Source organism: Geotrypetes seraphini, chromosome 3 (genome assembly GCF_902459505.1).
Source record: "Geotrypetes seraphini chromosome 3, aGeoSer1.1, whole genome shotgun sequence".
Lineage (NCBI taxonomy): Eukaryota > Metazoa > Chordata > Amphibia > Gymnophiona > Dermophiidae > Geotrypetes > Geotrypetes seraphini.
Window position 1 is genome coordinate 19,882,894 of NC_047086.1, and position 17,390 is coordinate 19,900,283.

Here is a 17,390-nt window from a genome sequence, read left to right on the forward strand (position 1 = left end):
GAGCTGTACTGAAGGACCCTTCCTAGCCCCTAAGTGAAGATGGACGCTTCAGTATAGCTCCTTTAGAACCCTTGACAAAGCCTTTGTGAGGCGAAACGGGTCCCGTCAGGGCAGGCTAGCGACTCTGCACACTAAAGATAAGTGATAATACTGTTATAATATTTTATTAAAAGTTGATTACATAATAAATTAGCAACAGTAAGATTTAAGCAAAACATTAAGGAGGAGGTGGTGATAAGGGTCAATGATTGAGACTCTAACCTATTTAGTCTTGATAATACACATTTATGTGTTGAATCAAGTGGGTTTCTGAGACCTTTTACCCTCCTTTCTTATATTTGACACTGAAGGGGGGTGATTTGTATTTGTGGAAGGTTCCACCTTAAGATCCTCACATACAATCACACCCATGTTCCGCTCTTCTACTAGTTCAGGTTGGCATTGGCATGCCTATGAGAAGGGGCACACTCTTATGCCATGTCAAGGGCAGGTGTAAGTTGGGGCACTTGGGTATGCCAAGTGAGGTGTACATTGTATAGCATTCTATGAACTATGCATGTAAATGGGAGACACATGTATGGTCCATCATGCTCCACCCACCTGTAGGCAGGTGCTCTTCGGTGCCACCTTGTGGAATATTGCCTTGTGCACGTAGATACCAGACTGTAATGGTGTCTTTGATGTGTGTAAGGGATCACTTTATAGAATTACTCCCTTAGTCAAGCAGACCATATGATTAAATTTAAAATCACGCCGAAATGACAGTGGTGGTGAGCCTTGGAACTCTTAAATTATGGTCGAATACTAGTGCAATGTATATGCTAAACAGGGTCTCTTCAACATGTACATTCAGTAACCTTTCAATACATAAACCATTGCTTTTAGCTACCAGATTTCAAATGGCTTTCCACTGGTAAGTACATAATAACAGTGGTAATATGAGTCAATGTGTGTTTGATCAAAGTATTTATATTCATAGAATATATCTTGGATTTGTGTTAGAAGTTTAAATAAAGGAAGATGATGTATGTTTAGTTAAGCATTGTTGTGTTTAAGGCTTAAATAGATTAGAAATAAATGAATGCAATTAAGGAGCATGCCCGTGAAATTTGATATGCCATAGTTATGAATGAACTGTTTGAACAGCAACTGTACAGAAACCCTTAATCGGTTAACTTAATGATTAATATTTAAACTAACTCAGTTTACAAATATTGAGATTTGAAGCGCCCCCTACTCCCTCCCCTCCACACAATTAAAATCATTTTATGAAACCCTGTGTAATAAAAAACAAATAGAAGCTTAATGTGGGTTGCTCTTTTCCATGGCTAGAGAGGCCTTTGTGGTAAAGAACAAGGAAGGAGTCTTGTTTGCTTCAATGAACGATGCCACTTAGGAGGTCATTTTATGAAAGAGTTGTGCATGTGGACCTGGGCTGACTTGGCTCCCCTGCACTTTTTCCACAGGTCCAACATTCATCCCCAAACCTCACTAGCTCAAGAAATCCACAAGAAATATATGGTGGCGCTAGAAAAGGTTCAAAGAAGAGCGACCAAGATGGTAAAGGGGATGGAACTCCTCTTGTATGAGGGAAGACTAAAAAGGTTAGGGCTCTTCAGCTTGGAAAAGATACGGCTGAGGGGATATAGGATTGAAGTCTACAAAATCCTGAGTGGAGTAGAACGGGTACAAGTGGATCGATTTTTCACTCCGTCACAAATAACAAAGACTAGGGAGCAGTCGATGAAACTGCAGGGAAATACTTTAAAAACCAATAGGAGGACTTTTTTTTTTCACTTCAGCTTGGAAAAGATACGTTCTTATATGATAGAGGTCTACAAATCCTGAGTGGAGCAGAATGGATACAAGTGGATCGATTTTTTCACTCCGTCACAAATAACAAAGACTAGGGAACAGTCGATGAAACTGCAGGGAAATACTTTAAAAACCAATAGGAGGACATTTTTTTTTCACTCAGAGAATAGTTAAGCACTGGAACGCGTTGCCTGAGGATGTGGTAAGAGTGGATAGCGTAGCTGGTTTTAAGAAAGGTTTGGACAAGTTTCTGGAGAAAAAATCCATAGTCTGTTATTGAGAAAGACATGGGGGAAGCCACTGCTTGCCCTGGATTGGTAGCATGGAATGTTGCTACTCTTTGGGATTCTAGAATCTTGTTACTCTCTGGGATTCCGGAATGCTGCTGTTCTTTGAGATTCTGTATGAAATGTTGCTACTCTTTGGGGTTCCGGAATCTTGCTATTCTTTGAGATTCTGTATGGAATGTTGCTACTCTTTGGGGTTCTGGAATCTTGCTATTCTTTGAGATTCTGTATGAAATGTTGCTACTCTTTGGGGTTCCGGAATCTTGATATTCTTTGAGATTCTGTATGGAATGTTGCTACTCCTTGGGTTTTGAACAGGTACTAGTGAACTGGATTGGCCACCGTGAGAATGGGCTACTGGGCTTGATGGACCTTTGCTCTGACCCAGAAGGCTATTCTTATGTTCTTAACATATTAGAATAGTCATACTGGGTCAGACAGAAGGTCCATCTAACCTACTGTAGGTCTCAAGCACCTGCCAGAATCCCAAAGAACAGCAAGATTCCATGCTGTCAATCCCAGTGATCAGCAGTGACTTTCCTTGATAGCAGATTATGGACATTTCCTTCAGGAGCTTGTCCAAATCTTTTTTTTTTAAACCAAGATGCGCTAACTCCTGTTACCACATCCCTTTGCAACGAGTTCCAAAGCTTACCTATTCATTTGAGTGAAAAAGTGTATTCTCCTATTCGTTTTAAAAGTATTACCATTTCATTTCATAGAGTGTCCCCTTGTCGTTGTACTTTTTTAAAAAGTAAACAATCGATTCACTTTTACCCATTCTTCTCCACTCAGGATTTTGTAGACCTCTATCATATAAGAACATACCTCTATCATATAAGAACGTATCTTTTCCAAGCTGAAGTGAAAAAAAAATGTCCTTCTATTGGTTTTTAAAGTATTTCTCTGCAGTTTCATCGACTGTTCCCTAGTCTTTGTTATTTGTGACGGAGTGAAAAAATCGATCCACTTGTACCCGTTCTACTCCACTCAGGATTTTGTAGACTTCAATCCTATCTCCCCTCAGCTGTATCTTTTCCAAGCTGAAGAGTCCTAACCTTTTTAGTCTTCCCTCATACAAGAGGAGTTCCATCCCCTTTACCATCTTGGTCGCTCTTCTTTGAACCTTTTCTAGCGCCACCATATCTTTCTTGTGGATTTCTTGAGCTAGTGAGGTTTGGGGATGAATGTTGGACCTGTGGAAAAAGTGCAGGGGGCCAAGTCAGCCCAGGTCCACATGCACAACTCTTTCATAAAATTACCTCCTAAGTGGCATCGTTCATTGGGTCAGATCAATGGTCCATCTAATCCAATCTCCTGTTTCCGACAATGGCCAATTCAAGTCACAGTACCTGGCAGAAACCCAAATAGTAGCAACATTCCATGCTACCAATCCAGGGCAAGCAGTGGTTTCCCCCATGTCTGTCTCAATAGCAGACTATGGACTTTTCCTCCAGGAACTTGTCCACACCTTTCTTAACCTTAGGTATGCTAACCACCATCACCACCTCTTCTGGCAATGAGTTCCAGAGCTTAACTATTCTTTGAGTAAAAAAAAAATATTTCCTCCTATTTGTCTTAAAAGTAATGCCAGGTAATTTCATTGAGTATCCTTTGGTTTTTCTACTTTGGAAAAGGATAAAAAAAATTAATTCACTCTTACTCTTTTCTAAGCTGAAAAGCTACCCGCATACCTATGTCAACAGCATAACTTGGCAAATTGTAAGCGATTTACTTAAACGGCATCTTTTTTGTCAGATGAAATATGGAGCATGATTTTGAAGCATGTATTGAAAGTGGAGTGCTGGTCGCCCACTTAGTTTATTGTAAGTAGTGCGTTACTATTTCTGCCCAGTTAAATCGTTTAACTATCAACCGGTTGGTGTTGTTTTGGATCGAGGGAATAAAAGTTCGATCATCAGGTTGCCTCTCTGATTAAGAAATGTTTCTTTGCTCTCAGACAATTTAGGACTGTTTGTTCTAACCTTGATGAGTCATTTTAACTCACTCTATGTTCCTTTAGTTTCATCATTAGATTATGTTCTGCAATTTAATTTATTCTGGCATCAACGAATCACTTATTTGATGCATACAAACTGTTCAGAACACGACTTTGCGAATCCTATCCTAAGCTAAAAGCGCCCTTTTTCTTTGTTTTCACTTGTTGTCAGTGGCATAGAGAACTCAGCGTCTGATCATTGTTTCTCATTAATATCTACTAACTTTAGGTCTGGTGGGGATGGACAAAGGACCATAGATTTTAAAGAATCTATGATGTCGGTGGCTACAGGTTACAGATTTAAACCTAAGAGACTGGCATGTAAATTGCTTTCAAAAACTATTAATAGGATGAATGGATGGCTCTGGATGCTTGTAGAGAATGACACTGGGACAGAGCTTATCCCCATCCCCCACCCTGTCCCCTCGGGCTCTGTGCCTGTGGACTTTGTCCTCATCTGCACAAGTCTTGAACACTTATGCTTGTTGCAGGTTTCCAGGTATCGCTGCGTCTTGTCAAGTAGAAACCAACGTTCCGGCCATCATGCTGTGGCTTTCTTCAGGGTATGCTCTGAAGTCTGCAGTTTGACTTTGTAAATAGTGGATTCACTGACCTGATTAGGAACAGGGCAGTCCACCGATTTGAATTTTGGCGGGAAAGTCAGTTGGTCAGAAATTTGAGTTTTATTGTGAAAGTCCATAGAATGGAAAAAGTCTCTGGTAGGTTTAAAGATGTTCTCTCCGTGGAGCTAGGTTAGATGTTCTCTCAGGGTTTCCGCAGCTGGCTTTGTACTTGTTGCAGGTTTCCGGGTCTTGCTGCGTATTTGTCAGGTAGAAACCAACGTTCCGGCCATCATGCTGTGGCTTTCTTCAGGGTATGCTCTGAAGTCTGCAGTTTGACTTTGTAAATAGTGGATTCACTGACCTGATTAGGAACAGGGCAGTCCACCGATTTGAATTTTGGCGGGAAAGTCAGTTGGTCAGAAATTTGAGTTTTATTGTGAAAGTCCATAGAATGGAAAAAGTCTCTGGTAGGTTTAAAGATGTTTTCCCCGTGAAGCTGGGTTAGATGTTCTCTCAGGGTTTCCGCAGCTGGCATTGTGCTTGTTGCAGGTTTACGGGTCTTGCTGCGTATTTGTCAGGTAGAAGCCGACGTTTCGGCCACCATGCTGTGGCTTTCTTCAGGGTATGCTCTGAAGTCTGCAGTGTTGCTTTGTAAATAGTGAGTTCACTGACCTGATTAGGAACAGGGCAGTCCACCGATTCGAATTTTGGCGGGAAAGTCAGTTGGTCAGAAATTTGAGTTTTATTATGAAAGTCCATAGAATGGAAAAAGTCTCTGGTAGGTTTAAAGATGTTTTCCCCGTGAAGCTGGGTTAGATGTTCTCTCAGGGTTTCCGCAGCTGGCTTTGTACTTGTTGCAGGTTTCCGGGTCTTGCTGCGTATTTGTCAGGTAGAAACCAACGTTTTAGCCACCATTTTGTGGCTTTCTTCAGGATATGCTCTGAAGTCTGCAGTTTGACTTTGTAAATAGTGGATTCACTGACCTGATTAGGAACAGGGCAGTCCACCAATTTGAATTTTGGCGGGAAAGTCAGTTGGTCAGAAATTTGAGTCTTGTTGTGAAAGTCCATTGAATGGAAAAAGTCTCCGGTAGGTTTAAAGATGTTCACCCCGTGGAGCTGGGTTAGATGTTCTCTCAGGGTTTCCGCAGCTCGCATTTTGCTTGATGCAGGTTTACGGGTCTTGCTGCGTATTTGTCAGGTAGAAGCCGACGTTTCGGCCACCATGCTGTGGCTTTCTTCAGGGTATGCTCTGAAGTCTGCAGTGTTGCTTTGTAAATAGTGAGTTCACTGACCTGATTAGGAACAGGGCAGTCCACCGATTCGAATTTTGGCGGGAAAGGCAGTTGGTCAGAAATTTGAGTTTTATTATGAAAGTCCATAGAATGGAAAAAGTCTCTGGTAGGTTTAAAGATGTTTTCCCCGTGAAGCTGGGTTAGATGTTCTCTCAGGGTTTCCGCAGCTGGCTTTGTACTTGTTGCAGGTTTCCGGGTCTTGCTGCGTATTTGTCAGGTAGAAACCAACGTTTTAGCCACCATTTTGTGGCTTTCTTCAGGATATGCTCTGAAGTCTGCAGTTTGACTTTGTAAATAGTGGATTCACTGACCTGATTAGGAACAGGGCAGTCCACCAATTTGAATTTTGGCGGGAAAGTCAGTTGGTCAGAAATTTGAGTCTTGTTGTGAAAGTCCATTGAATGGAAAAAGTCTCCGGTAGGTTTAAAGATGTTCACCCCGTGGAGCTGGGTTAGATGTTCTCTCAGGGTTTCCGCAGCTCGCATTTTGCTTGATGCAGGTTTACGGGTCTTGCTGCGTATTTGTCAGGTAGAAGCCGACGTTTCGGCCACCATGCTGTGGCTTTCTTCAGGGTATGCTCTGAAGTCTGCAGTGTTGCTTTGTAAATAGTGAGTTCACTGACCTGATTAGGAACAGGGCAGTCCACCGATTCGAATTTTGGCGGGAAAGGCAGTTGGTCAGAAATTTGAGTTTTATTATGAAAGTCCATAGAATGGAAAAAGTCTCTGGTAGGTTTAAAGATGTTTTCCCCGTGAAGCTGGGTTAGATGTTCTCTCAGGGTTTCCGCAGCTGGCTTTGTACTTGTTGCAGGTTTCCGGGTCTTGCTGCGTATTTGTCAGGTAGAAACCAACGTTTTAGCCACCATTTTGTGGCTTTCTTCAGGATATGCTCTGAAGTCTGCAGTTTGACTTTGTAAATAGTGGATTCACTGACCTGATTAGGAACAGGGCAGTCCACCAATTTGAATTTTGGCGGGAAAGTCAGTTGGTCAGAAATTTGAGTCTTGTTGTGAAAGTCCATTGAATGGAAAAAGTCTCCGGTAGGTTTAAAGATGTTCACCCCGTGGAGCTGGGTTAGATGTTCTCTCAGGGTTTCCGCAGCTCGCATTTTGCTTGATGCAGGTTTCTGGGTCTCGCTGCATCTTGACCTGGAAGCAAACACAATGCCAGCTGCGGAAGCTCTGAGAGAACTCGAACATTTGGGTACAACGGGATACAAATAAACTATAAACTATTTACGTTTTATATTTCAATCATTTTATTAAAGTATAAAAAGGGACAATATTCTGTACAACTGTTTGTATATCACAAAAAGAGGCTTCCATTTTGTTCTGATTTTTGTACAGTCTTCCCAATGGTTCGATTGCCTGAGTTTTTACTTCATCTGGGAAAATAATTGGATTGTCTTTCAGGTATGAGTGTAGAAGAGAACCAACACTATGTAGTGGATGAACAGAAAAATGCGTGTCTATTGAATGTTTGAAATGCTCCTTGGTGGCAGCAACACTGGACGAATCTGTTGTAGCTGGAGCAACTGGGCACCTGATGGAAGGACCTTGCAGATGGGAGGAGTCTTATTTTTTATTTTTTTATATCTTTATTAATTTTCATGTATGAACAGTGCAATGCAAACATATATCTAAATACAGATGGGAGGAGTCTGATCAGTGGACAAGTTTTTTGTTGCCACGTCAGAGACAGTCATTTAGCAGTAGTTCATTTCGATCCAAAAGCAGCATCTACATTTTTTTAAAAAAATCACTGAATTCAGTTGCCAGTTGTCTAAGATGTGTTAACTTTTTACAGATTGATACTAGCATTTCATAGATGTTGTTCCATCCAGTTGGAACAGCCTGTTTAAGACTAGTCACCTAGAGAATGACTTGGAGATACAATTTGTCTCCGTCCCTTTGGGTTTTGTCCTGTCCCCGCCCCATGGTTATCCATGTCATTCTCTAGCTAGAGCACATCTGAAAAACACAGCTAAGCTGCTTCAAAAGCTTAGGAAGAACAGTATCTCCGAATAATTTTTAGGTTGGTTCACTGTCTCCCTTTATATGAAATAAGTGGAAAAGAGATGAGGCTTGATCAGTGGCGGGGTGGGAGTGGACTGCCTTGAATGTTGTCTTGGTGGGGGGGGCGCTGGCATCTCTCCGCCCCCCCCCCCCTTTCCCCCCTGTATTTCTTTAAATCTTCGTCAGTACGAGCAACTTTTTTGGCCTACTGCTCCCTCTGAAATGACTTCTGGGTCATGCGGCCAGGAAGTAAAGTCAGAGGGAAAGCCAATGCCGGTGCGAACAGCGGGCCAGAGAAGCTGCTCGCGCTGCTGAAGACTGAACGAGGTACGGGGGGAGGATGGGGTGTGAGTGTGGTGTGAATAGTGGGAAGGAGCGGAGTGGGGGGGGGGTGTCACCACCCCGGTGCCTCCTACCCTTGCTATGCCACTGGGCTTGATATTCTGCCTTTTTGTGGTTACAATTGAGCTCATTTTACATATTATATATAGGTACTTATTTGTCCCTGAGGCTATGGAGGGTGTGGTGCAGTGGTTAGAGCTTCAGCCTTAGCACCCTGAGGTTGTGGGTTCAATCCCCACACTGTTCCCTGTGACTCCGGGCAAGTCACTTAATCCTCCACTGCCCCAGTTACATTAGATAGATTGTGAGCCCGCCAGGACAGATATGGAAAATGCTTGAAGTACCTAGAACATAAGCATAAGAACATAAGCAATGCCTCCGCTGGGTCAGACCTGAGGTCCATCGTGCCCAGCAGTCCGCACACGCGGTGGCCCAACAGGTCCAGGACCTGTGCAGTAATCCTCTATCTATACCCCTCTATCCCTTTTTCCAGTAAGAAATTGTCCAATCCTTTCTTGAACCCCAGTACCGTTCTCTGCCCTATTACGTCCTCTGGAAGCGCATTCCAGGTGTCCACCACACGTTGGGTAAAGAAGAACTTCCTAGCATTCGTTTTGAATCTGTCCCCTTTCAACTTTTCCGAGTGCCCTCTTGTTCTTTTATTATTCGAAAGTTTGAAGAATCTGTCCCTCTCTACTCTCTCTATGCCCTTCATGATCTTGTAAGTCTCTATCATATCCCCTCTAAGTCTCCTCTTCTCCAGGGAAAAGAGTCCCAGTTTTTCTAATCTCTCAGCGTATGAAAGGTTTTCTATCCCTTTTATCAGACGTGCCGCTCTTCTCTGAACCCTCTCGAGTAACGCCATATCTTTCTTAAGGTACGGCGACCAATATTGGACGCAGTACTCCAGATGCGGACGCACCATCGCCCGATACAACGGCAGGATAACTTCTTTCGTTCTGGTTGTAATACCCTTCTTGATTATGCCTAGCATTCTATTTGCCTTCTTAGCGGCCGCTGCACACTGTGCCGTCGGCTTCATTGTCATGTCCACCATTACCCCCAAGTCCCTTTCTTGGGTGCTCTCCTTCAATAATATCCCTCCCATCGTATAGCTGCACCTCGGGTTTCTGCTTCCCACATGTAGTACTTTACATTTCTCAACGTTGAACTTCATCTGCCATCTCGTCGCCCATTCCTCTAGTTTGTTCAAGTCTCTTTGCAATTCTTCGCAGTCCTCTTTAGTCCGAGCTCCTCTAAATAGTTTGGTGTCGTCCGCAAATTTTATTATCTCACACTTCGTCCCTGTTTCTAGATCATTTATGAATATATTAAATAGCAACGGCCCAAGCACCGAGCTCTGCGGGACACCACTCGTGACCCTCCTCCAGTCCGAGTAGTGGCCCTTCACTCCCACCCTCTGTTTCCTACCTGCCAACCAATTTCTGATCCATCTATGTACATCTCCTTCCACCCCATGGTTCTTCAGTTTCCGAAGTAGGCGTGGTTGTAGAACTACAAAAAGTCCCAATCTCTTTCCCTTTTCCTTGCCCAGAGTCCCAAGGAGCTACAGTGGGAATCAAACCCAGTTCCCCAGGTTTGCAGGCCACTGCACTAACCACCAGGCTGCTCCTCCATGTCTGTAAAATAACTTGAATTCCTTTCAAACTATAATATAATTATGCTACATCTTATTTTCTTTCTAGCCCTCCACTGAGATGGGAGTACGGGTGTAGTTCCTTCTTTCGTGGAAGGGGGAGGAGGTTCAATGGCTAGGAAGTGCAAAACTTTCTTCAAATGCGGACAGTGTGTTCCACTGAAATGTCTACAGCCTCATGGGCGACATACTCTGCCTTTGTTCACACATCCAATATATTCATAGTCGGGATATCTTGATTCCCTTTAAGGCTGTTTCTTATACCAGGGGTTCTCAAACTAGTCCCCAGGACACAGCCAGCCAGTTGAGTTTTCAAGAGACGCACAATGAAGATGCATGAGAGGGATTTGCTTGCATTGCCTCTATTGCATGCAAATGTTTCTCATGCATATTCAAGGTGAGTATCCCAAAAGCCACACTGACGGGCGCATACGCTGAGGACTGGGTTGAGAACGGTGTCTTAGGATGGCGTGGCTGGAACCATGATTGTTGTTGGTTTCGCCACATCTGGATAGGTAGAACCAACATTTCGGCCTTATTGCTGCGGTTTTCTTCAGGGCATACCCCACAGCATGATTGCTGAAACCAGAAAATAAGGAAGGGGGAATCCACCATGGGCACCATATTGGTGGAGGCGTCAGCACCGTCCTCCTCTCTGCCCCCGCCTCTTCCCACTTGCCACGCGCTCCCCTCATTCACTCCCGTCGCCATGCGCGCCCCCTTCCCCATACCTCTAGTTGTTCACCTCCGCGAGCAACAACTTTAACGTGCTCCTCGCAACCGTGTCCGTCTCTCCCGCTGATGTCGCATCGGGAGAGACAATGGGGTCACGAGGAGCACATTGACATTCTTGTTGCTTGTGGTAGTGAACAACTAGAGGCATGGGAGAACGGAAGGGGGGTACATGTGTGGCAGGGGGGATCGGAGAAGGGAAGGGGGGTGGAGGGGAGGGCACCATTGCCCCGGGCGCCTCTCACTCTTGCTACATCACTGTTTGAACTGTTGGTTCTACCTACCTAGATGTGGCGAGACCCAGACAACAGCAACAATCATGAGTTGAGACTCTAGAAACATAGAAACATGACGGCAGATAAAGGCCAAATGGCCCATCTAGTCTGCCCATCTGCAGCATCCATTATCTCCTCCTCTCCCTATTGGCTAAGGCTCTTAACATTTGCATCTCCTCTCCCTATTGGCTAAGGCTCTTTACACCTGGATTGTGAGGTCACAGAGCTTTATGGTTGTAGAAACATAGAAACATGACGGCAGATAAAGGCCAAATGGCCCCTCTAGTCTGCCCATCTGCAGAATCCACTATCTCTTCCTCTCCCTATTAGCTAAGGCTCTTAACATTTGCATCACCTTTTCCTATTGGCTAAGGCTCTTTATACCTGCATTGTGATGTCATAGAGCTGCCCATCCGCAGTAACCATTATCTCTTTCTCTCTCTGGGAAATCCCACGTGGCTATCCCAGGCCCTCTTGAATTCAGACACAGGCTCTGTCTCTACCACCTCTTCAGGGGTACTGTTCCAAGCATCTATCATCCTTTCTGTAAAAAAGTATTTCCTCAGATTACTCCAGAGCCTATCACCTCTTAATGTCATCCTATGCCCTCTCATTGCAGAGTTTCCTTTCAAATGAAAGAGACTCGACTCATGCGCATTTACATTACGTAGGTATTTAAACATCTCTATCATATCTCCCCTCTCCTGCCTTTCCTCCAAAGTATACAGATTGAGATCTTTAAGTCTGTCCCCATATGCCTCATCATGAAGACCACACAGGGCTTTCCAAACCTGTCTTATAGACCAGCCATGGCTAAGATATCCACAATGAAAGTGCATAAAATGAATTTGAAAGCTCAATAATATCCTTAATCATCTGCTGAAATGTAGTTGGGCAAAAGGACTGAAAAACGTCAATTGAATACTTCATTGACCTCCGCATTGCAGTGCCTTTCTTTGCTTGATCAATTCTTTTTTGCTTTCCAACAGGGACGCCGAATACAAAGGACTAAAGTTGTCGCTGGATCAAGTCACAGCCACCAAACCGTCCTTCTCATTTGCAAACTCAACCCCGACCATAACTGATAGTAGGAAAGGGAGCAAGTCTCGTCTATCCAGTGCGAAATCCAAATCTAGAGCATCACCCTATCCCCAGGTAAAAGTCTCCAAAGCAATATGGATTCAAGGGTTTGTCATAAGTTTTGAACAAGACTGAACTTCCAAAACTGAGTAGATGGGCGGTTTAAGAGCTGCAATGTAGAATCCAGATAAAATCTTGTACTATTGATCCTTACACATCAAGGAACGTTATGCTAGCAGACGTGCATTTCTTTGTAGTTTTCGTAACATTCTATGGCATATAATGTGACCAAAGTCATTGGGGTACATATATATCGTCTTTTTGCTCAAAATATATATGTCCCGATCAATATTCAGTGGGTGGTTGTGAATGTTAAATGCTGGCTATTAGACACAGATATTTAATGCTAGTTGAATATCTGGGCATATCCAGGCATGCGTCAGTCACTAGCATTTATCCAGGTCCAGTTGATATTCAGATGGGCCTGGATAAGAAACTTAAAGGTGTATTTATCAGTATAGGCCACTATTAAGACGTGTTATTTTCCTACTAACTTGTGCGATTTAGCACAGATCACATTTTATGCAACGAGACCTAGATACTAATAACGGGGGTTAACAGCAAAATAAGTCTTAGAGGTAGCCCATATTGATAAATTCTCCCCTTTTCCGAATCCTGGCTATATAATGCCCAAGATCTGGCTAGGGCAGTCTGTGACTGAGCTGCCTTAAGCAGCTCATTTGGCAGATCCTCCAACCTCCACCCCAGGGTTCCAGTCCCTTATATGGAAGGCTGACCCCTAATGGTAGTACTATGAGACTACCTCTAGGGGTCATCACCACCATTTCTGAACCCAGAGACAGATAGGCAGGTGCAAAGGGGGATCGCTTATTCCTTCACCCACTAGACTACCTGGGATCATCTTTGGGTAAGTCTTTTAGGGTGGCAGGGGGTCCAGGAGGACTGGGGATTTGAGGGTACAGAATGTAGGATTAGGGGAAGTAGGAAGGGGAGCAGAGGAAATTAGGGGATCTAGGAGGGGGTATCAGATCCATGGGATTTGAAGGAACGGAATTGGGGATTGGGGTGAGTAGAAAGAAACATATGGAGGAGATAAAAATAGGGGGTGGTTGGGGATTGAAGTGAGGGCTTCAGGGAGATTGGGGGATAACAGCAGAGGTGGTACAGATAACAGGATTATGCTGATAGCTATGTGGGTGATGAATAATATTCTATGCTGCCACCACATAGCTATGCAGCCACAGATGACTAAATAACTAAACAGATAAATGAAACAGAAAATGACAATATGCAGAAGCAGAGCGATTTTCAGTCTTCCAACGACCTGCATGCAACTTTCAAGGGAAAACCTCCCATGCAGTTTCCCTTTGAAAATCTCAAGGCAGACCGCGTACTGTAGAGATTGTTTTCCCTGGTACTTTGCAGGTACCTAGAATGTGGGGTATAGCTTGGAAAAGGGATTTCAAAATGCAATCTCCATACTTGCTTCACCCTGGTTCTGCTCCTTTTCTGCAAAGGGAGAAGTGATTTTAAAAGTTGTTTTTATTTTCTATGGATATATACTGGAATGTACTGCTGTTAACGTAGCTGGATAAAAAAAAGGTTTGGACAAGTTCCTGGAAGAAAAGTCCATAAACTGCGGTTGAGACAGATATGAGAGAAGCCACTGCTTGCCCTGGATCGGTGGCATGGACTGCTGCTACTATTTGGGTTTTTGCCAGTTACTTGCTATTTGGATTGGCCTCCATGAAGACGGAATACTGGGCTAGATGGGCCATTGTTCTGACCCAGTAGGGCTATTCATATGTTCTTATGCTCTTTTCCACAAGATATCCTTTATGAGAACCATCCCCTGGATATACGAGTTCCAAATTTATTAGTCTCTTGATATACCACTAATTGTTGAGATGTCTAAGCAGGGTATAATAAAAAAAATAATAAATGAGAGGGAGAATCGTAGAGTAAAGAATGAGGTAGGAAAAAAGATCAGGGGGAGGGAAGGAAATACAATAATTGATAGGAAAGTTGGATAGGGAAAGGTATGGAAGGACTATCCACACAGATTGTCAACAGTGCCTGCTTCGGAAGAAAAAAATTATGAGGAAACAGTGGGGGAGGAACTTAGCTATATGTATTGAGGGAAGGTTTTATTAAATAGAAATGTTTTAAGGACATTCTTCAATTTATCTAGACATGATTCTACACGTAAGTTTGAGGGTAATGCATTCTAGAGGGATGGGGCAGTGACTGAAAAGAAAGTTTGCCTTGTAGTATCATTGGTGATCTGCTGTGTGTTTGGTATGACCAATAGATTTTGTTGTGACGACTGTAGCATATGAGAAGGTGTGTACGGAATAAGTAGACAATCAAGATAAAGAGGGATATGGGATTGTCAAATTTTGAATACCAGAAGTAGGATTTTATAGGTGAGCCAGTGAATTATAGGAAGCTAGTGAGCAGATTTAAGTAGAGGTGTAACATGGTCATATTTTCAGGCTCCTGATATACATACAGTAAGTTTGATTGCTGTATTTTGGATAAGCTGTAAATGTCATAAACCTGGATACAGAACATTGCAGTAATCTAGTTATGTAATGCCAAGTGAGTGGGTTTTGTTGACAAAATCAGATAAGCAAAAGAAGACAATATGTTCTGTGATTTTTGCCCAAAATGGAATGTTACCAATAGTACAGGAACTACTTGAGAGTTTAGCATCTTTAAGTTTCAGGCAAATAATTATAGATTTCCAAATGGATGGGACGTGACCCTTGATAAGACCGATTTCTTATCATGGTGTGGGATATATGGCCCTAAGAGTGAAAAGGAGCGTTTGATGATTAGTGCTGGAATGGGGTGGGGTGGTGCTGAGGGAGGGTCTCATACTTGAGATTGTTAAACTTGTGGTGAAGCCCCAAAACACCAGTATAGAAAGTCAAAGTACAGACAGTACAGAAAAAAGACCTCAGAGACCTTTAAGGCAACAATACTGCACATAAATAGTGAATGTAACAGGTCATGTCACAATCATGGGCATGCTGAATGTTTTAAATCTCAGATTAACTTTAAACAAAAAAAGATAGTTCCAATATTATGAAAAACAGCACTTATCTTTTATGGTGAATGTCACATTGAAAAGCCAGCACTGCTTTACCGTGCCCTTTTTTTGACTGAACTCTCCACACCAAGTACTGCAGCACTTCCCCTGATGAAGCCTCATATATCAAGGTGAAACGAAGACCCCGTAGGGCACGGTAAAGGAAAGTCAAGTTAAATGCAAGGCACTAATAAGGTAGGCAAAGGGAGATATTTAAAAGAAGATTGCGTTGGAAGCAAAAACACACAGTAAACTTTTTAAAGTATATTAAAAGCAAGAAGCTGGGAAGAGAATTGGTTGGACTGCTAGATGACCGAGGAATAAAAGAGGCTCTCAGGGAAGACAAGGACATAATGGAGAGATTAAATTAATTCTTTGTCTCAGTCTTCACTGAGGAAGATGTGGGAGAGATACTGATGCCAGAAATTGTTTTCAATTCTGATGAATCAGAGAAACTCATACAAATCTCTGTAACACTGGATGATGTAATAGGTCAATTTGACAAACTGAACAGTAGCAAATCGCCTGGATCGGATGGTATACATCCCAAAGTGCTAATAGAATTGAAAAATGAACTAGCAGAATTATTGTTAGTAATTTGTAATTTTTCTTTAAAAACCAGCATAGTACTGGAAGACTGGAGGGTGGCCAACGTGACACCGATTTTTAAAAAGGGTTCTAGAGGTGATCTGGGAAATTATAGACTGGTGAGCCTGACGTCGGTGCCAGGCAAAATGGTAGAGACTATTATAAAGAACAAAATTATAGAACATATACTTAAGCATGGATTAATGAGAGAAAGCCAACATGGTTTTAGTAAAGATAAATCTTGCCTCACCATCTACTGCATTTCTTTGAAGGGGTAAATAAACATGTGGATAAAGGTGAACCGGATGATACTGTTTATTTGGATTTTCAAAAGGCATTTGACAAAGCACCTCATGAAACACTTCTGAGGAAATTAGAAAATCATGGGATAGGAGGTAATATCTTTCTATGGATTGAGAACTGATTGAAAGACAGAAAACAGAGTTGGTTTAAATGGTCAATATCTCAATGGAGAAGGGTAAATAGTGGGGTTCCCCAGGGCAGTTGCATACCTAGCATATGTGACACCCCGTGCACATCATTTTTTGACACCCCCCCATCTGTATGAAAAACATGATTTTTTAGTAACAATCCACACGACACACATGAATATCTAGGAAAAGGCAGCATCTTACATACTGCAGTGAGCAGTACAACATCAATATACCCATTGTAAAACTAAACAAGCCGGGCTAGTACAGATCAATCCTACACAGTCAATCCTAACAGAAAACTATGTCTTTTCGAACACACAGAACATAGAAAACACCTTTGCCTAGTATGTAATCACAAACTAACTCCTCCCCCTTTTACAAAACTGTAGTGTAGTTTTTAGCCACGGTGGTAACAGCTCAGATGCCAACGCTAAAAACGCTCTACAGTTTTGTAAATGGAGAGATAGAATAAAAATATGTAGACAAAGGTTAAACTGAAGCACCAAGAAGCTGGACTCTGCATACAATGCAACATCACAGAAATAGCGATGCATCTCACCTAAAGCAAAAAATAAATAAATAAATAGAATTTTTTTTTCTACCTTGTCTTCTCTGGTTTCTGCTTTCCTCATCTTTTTCTCACTCTCTTCCTTTCATCCACTATCTACCCTCTCTCTGCCCCTTCTATATGGCATCTTCTCTCTTTCTATTCCCGTTCTAGAAACTTTATGCATCCCGCTTCCATTTCTCCCTTCACCCCCATTAGTCTGGCATCCATCTTCCTCCCTTCCCTCCTCCAATGGTCTGGCATCTCTCCTCTTCTTCCCTTCCCTCTCCCACACCCACATGGTCTGGCATTTCACTCTCTCCTGTCCCTTCCCCCCACTTCCATCAGCATCTGCCCCTTTCTTTCCCTCCACCACGCTTCCATACCACCCTGACCCCCTTTGTCATCCTTCACCATGATTCCATACCACCCAGACCCCCCTTTGTCATCCTTCACCATGATTCCATACCACCCTGACCCCCCTTTGTCACCCTCCACACCCTTCCATACCACCCTGACCCCCTTTCTCATCCTTCACCATGTTTCCATACCACCCTGACCCCCTTTCTCACCCTTCACCATGATTCCATACCACCCTGACCCCCTTTGTCACCCTTCACCATGTTTCCATACCACCCTGACCCCCCT

At 43.0% G+C, this 17,390-nt stretch overlaps 1 protein-coding gene across 2 annotated transcripts in view; it reads left to right on the plus strand.

The window, feature by feature from the left end:
* The window catches only part of SIM1 (SIM bHLH transcription factor 1), a 154,683-nt gene that overhangs the window by 90,063 nt on the left and 47,230 nt on the right, over positions 1–17,390 (plus strand). For both annotated transcript variants that reach the window (XM_033938365.1, XM_033938366.1), the window contains one exon: positions 11,968–12,133. In XM_033938365.1, the coding sequence (XP_033794256.1) occupies positions 11,968–12,133 (166 nt within the window). The remainder of the gene's footprint in view (positions 1–11,967; positions 12,134–17,390) is intronic.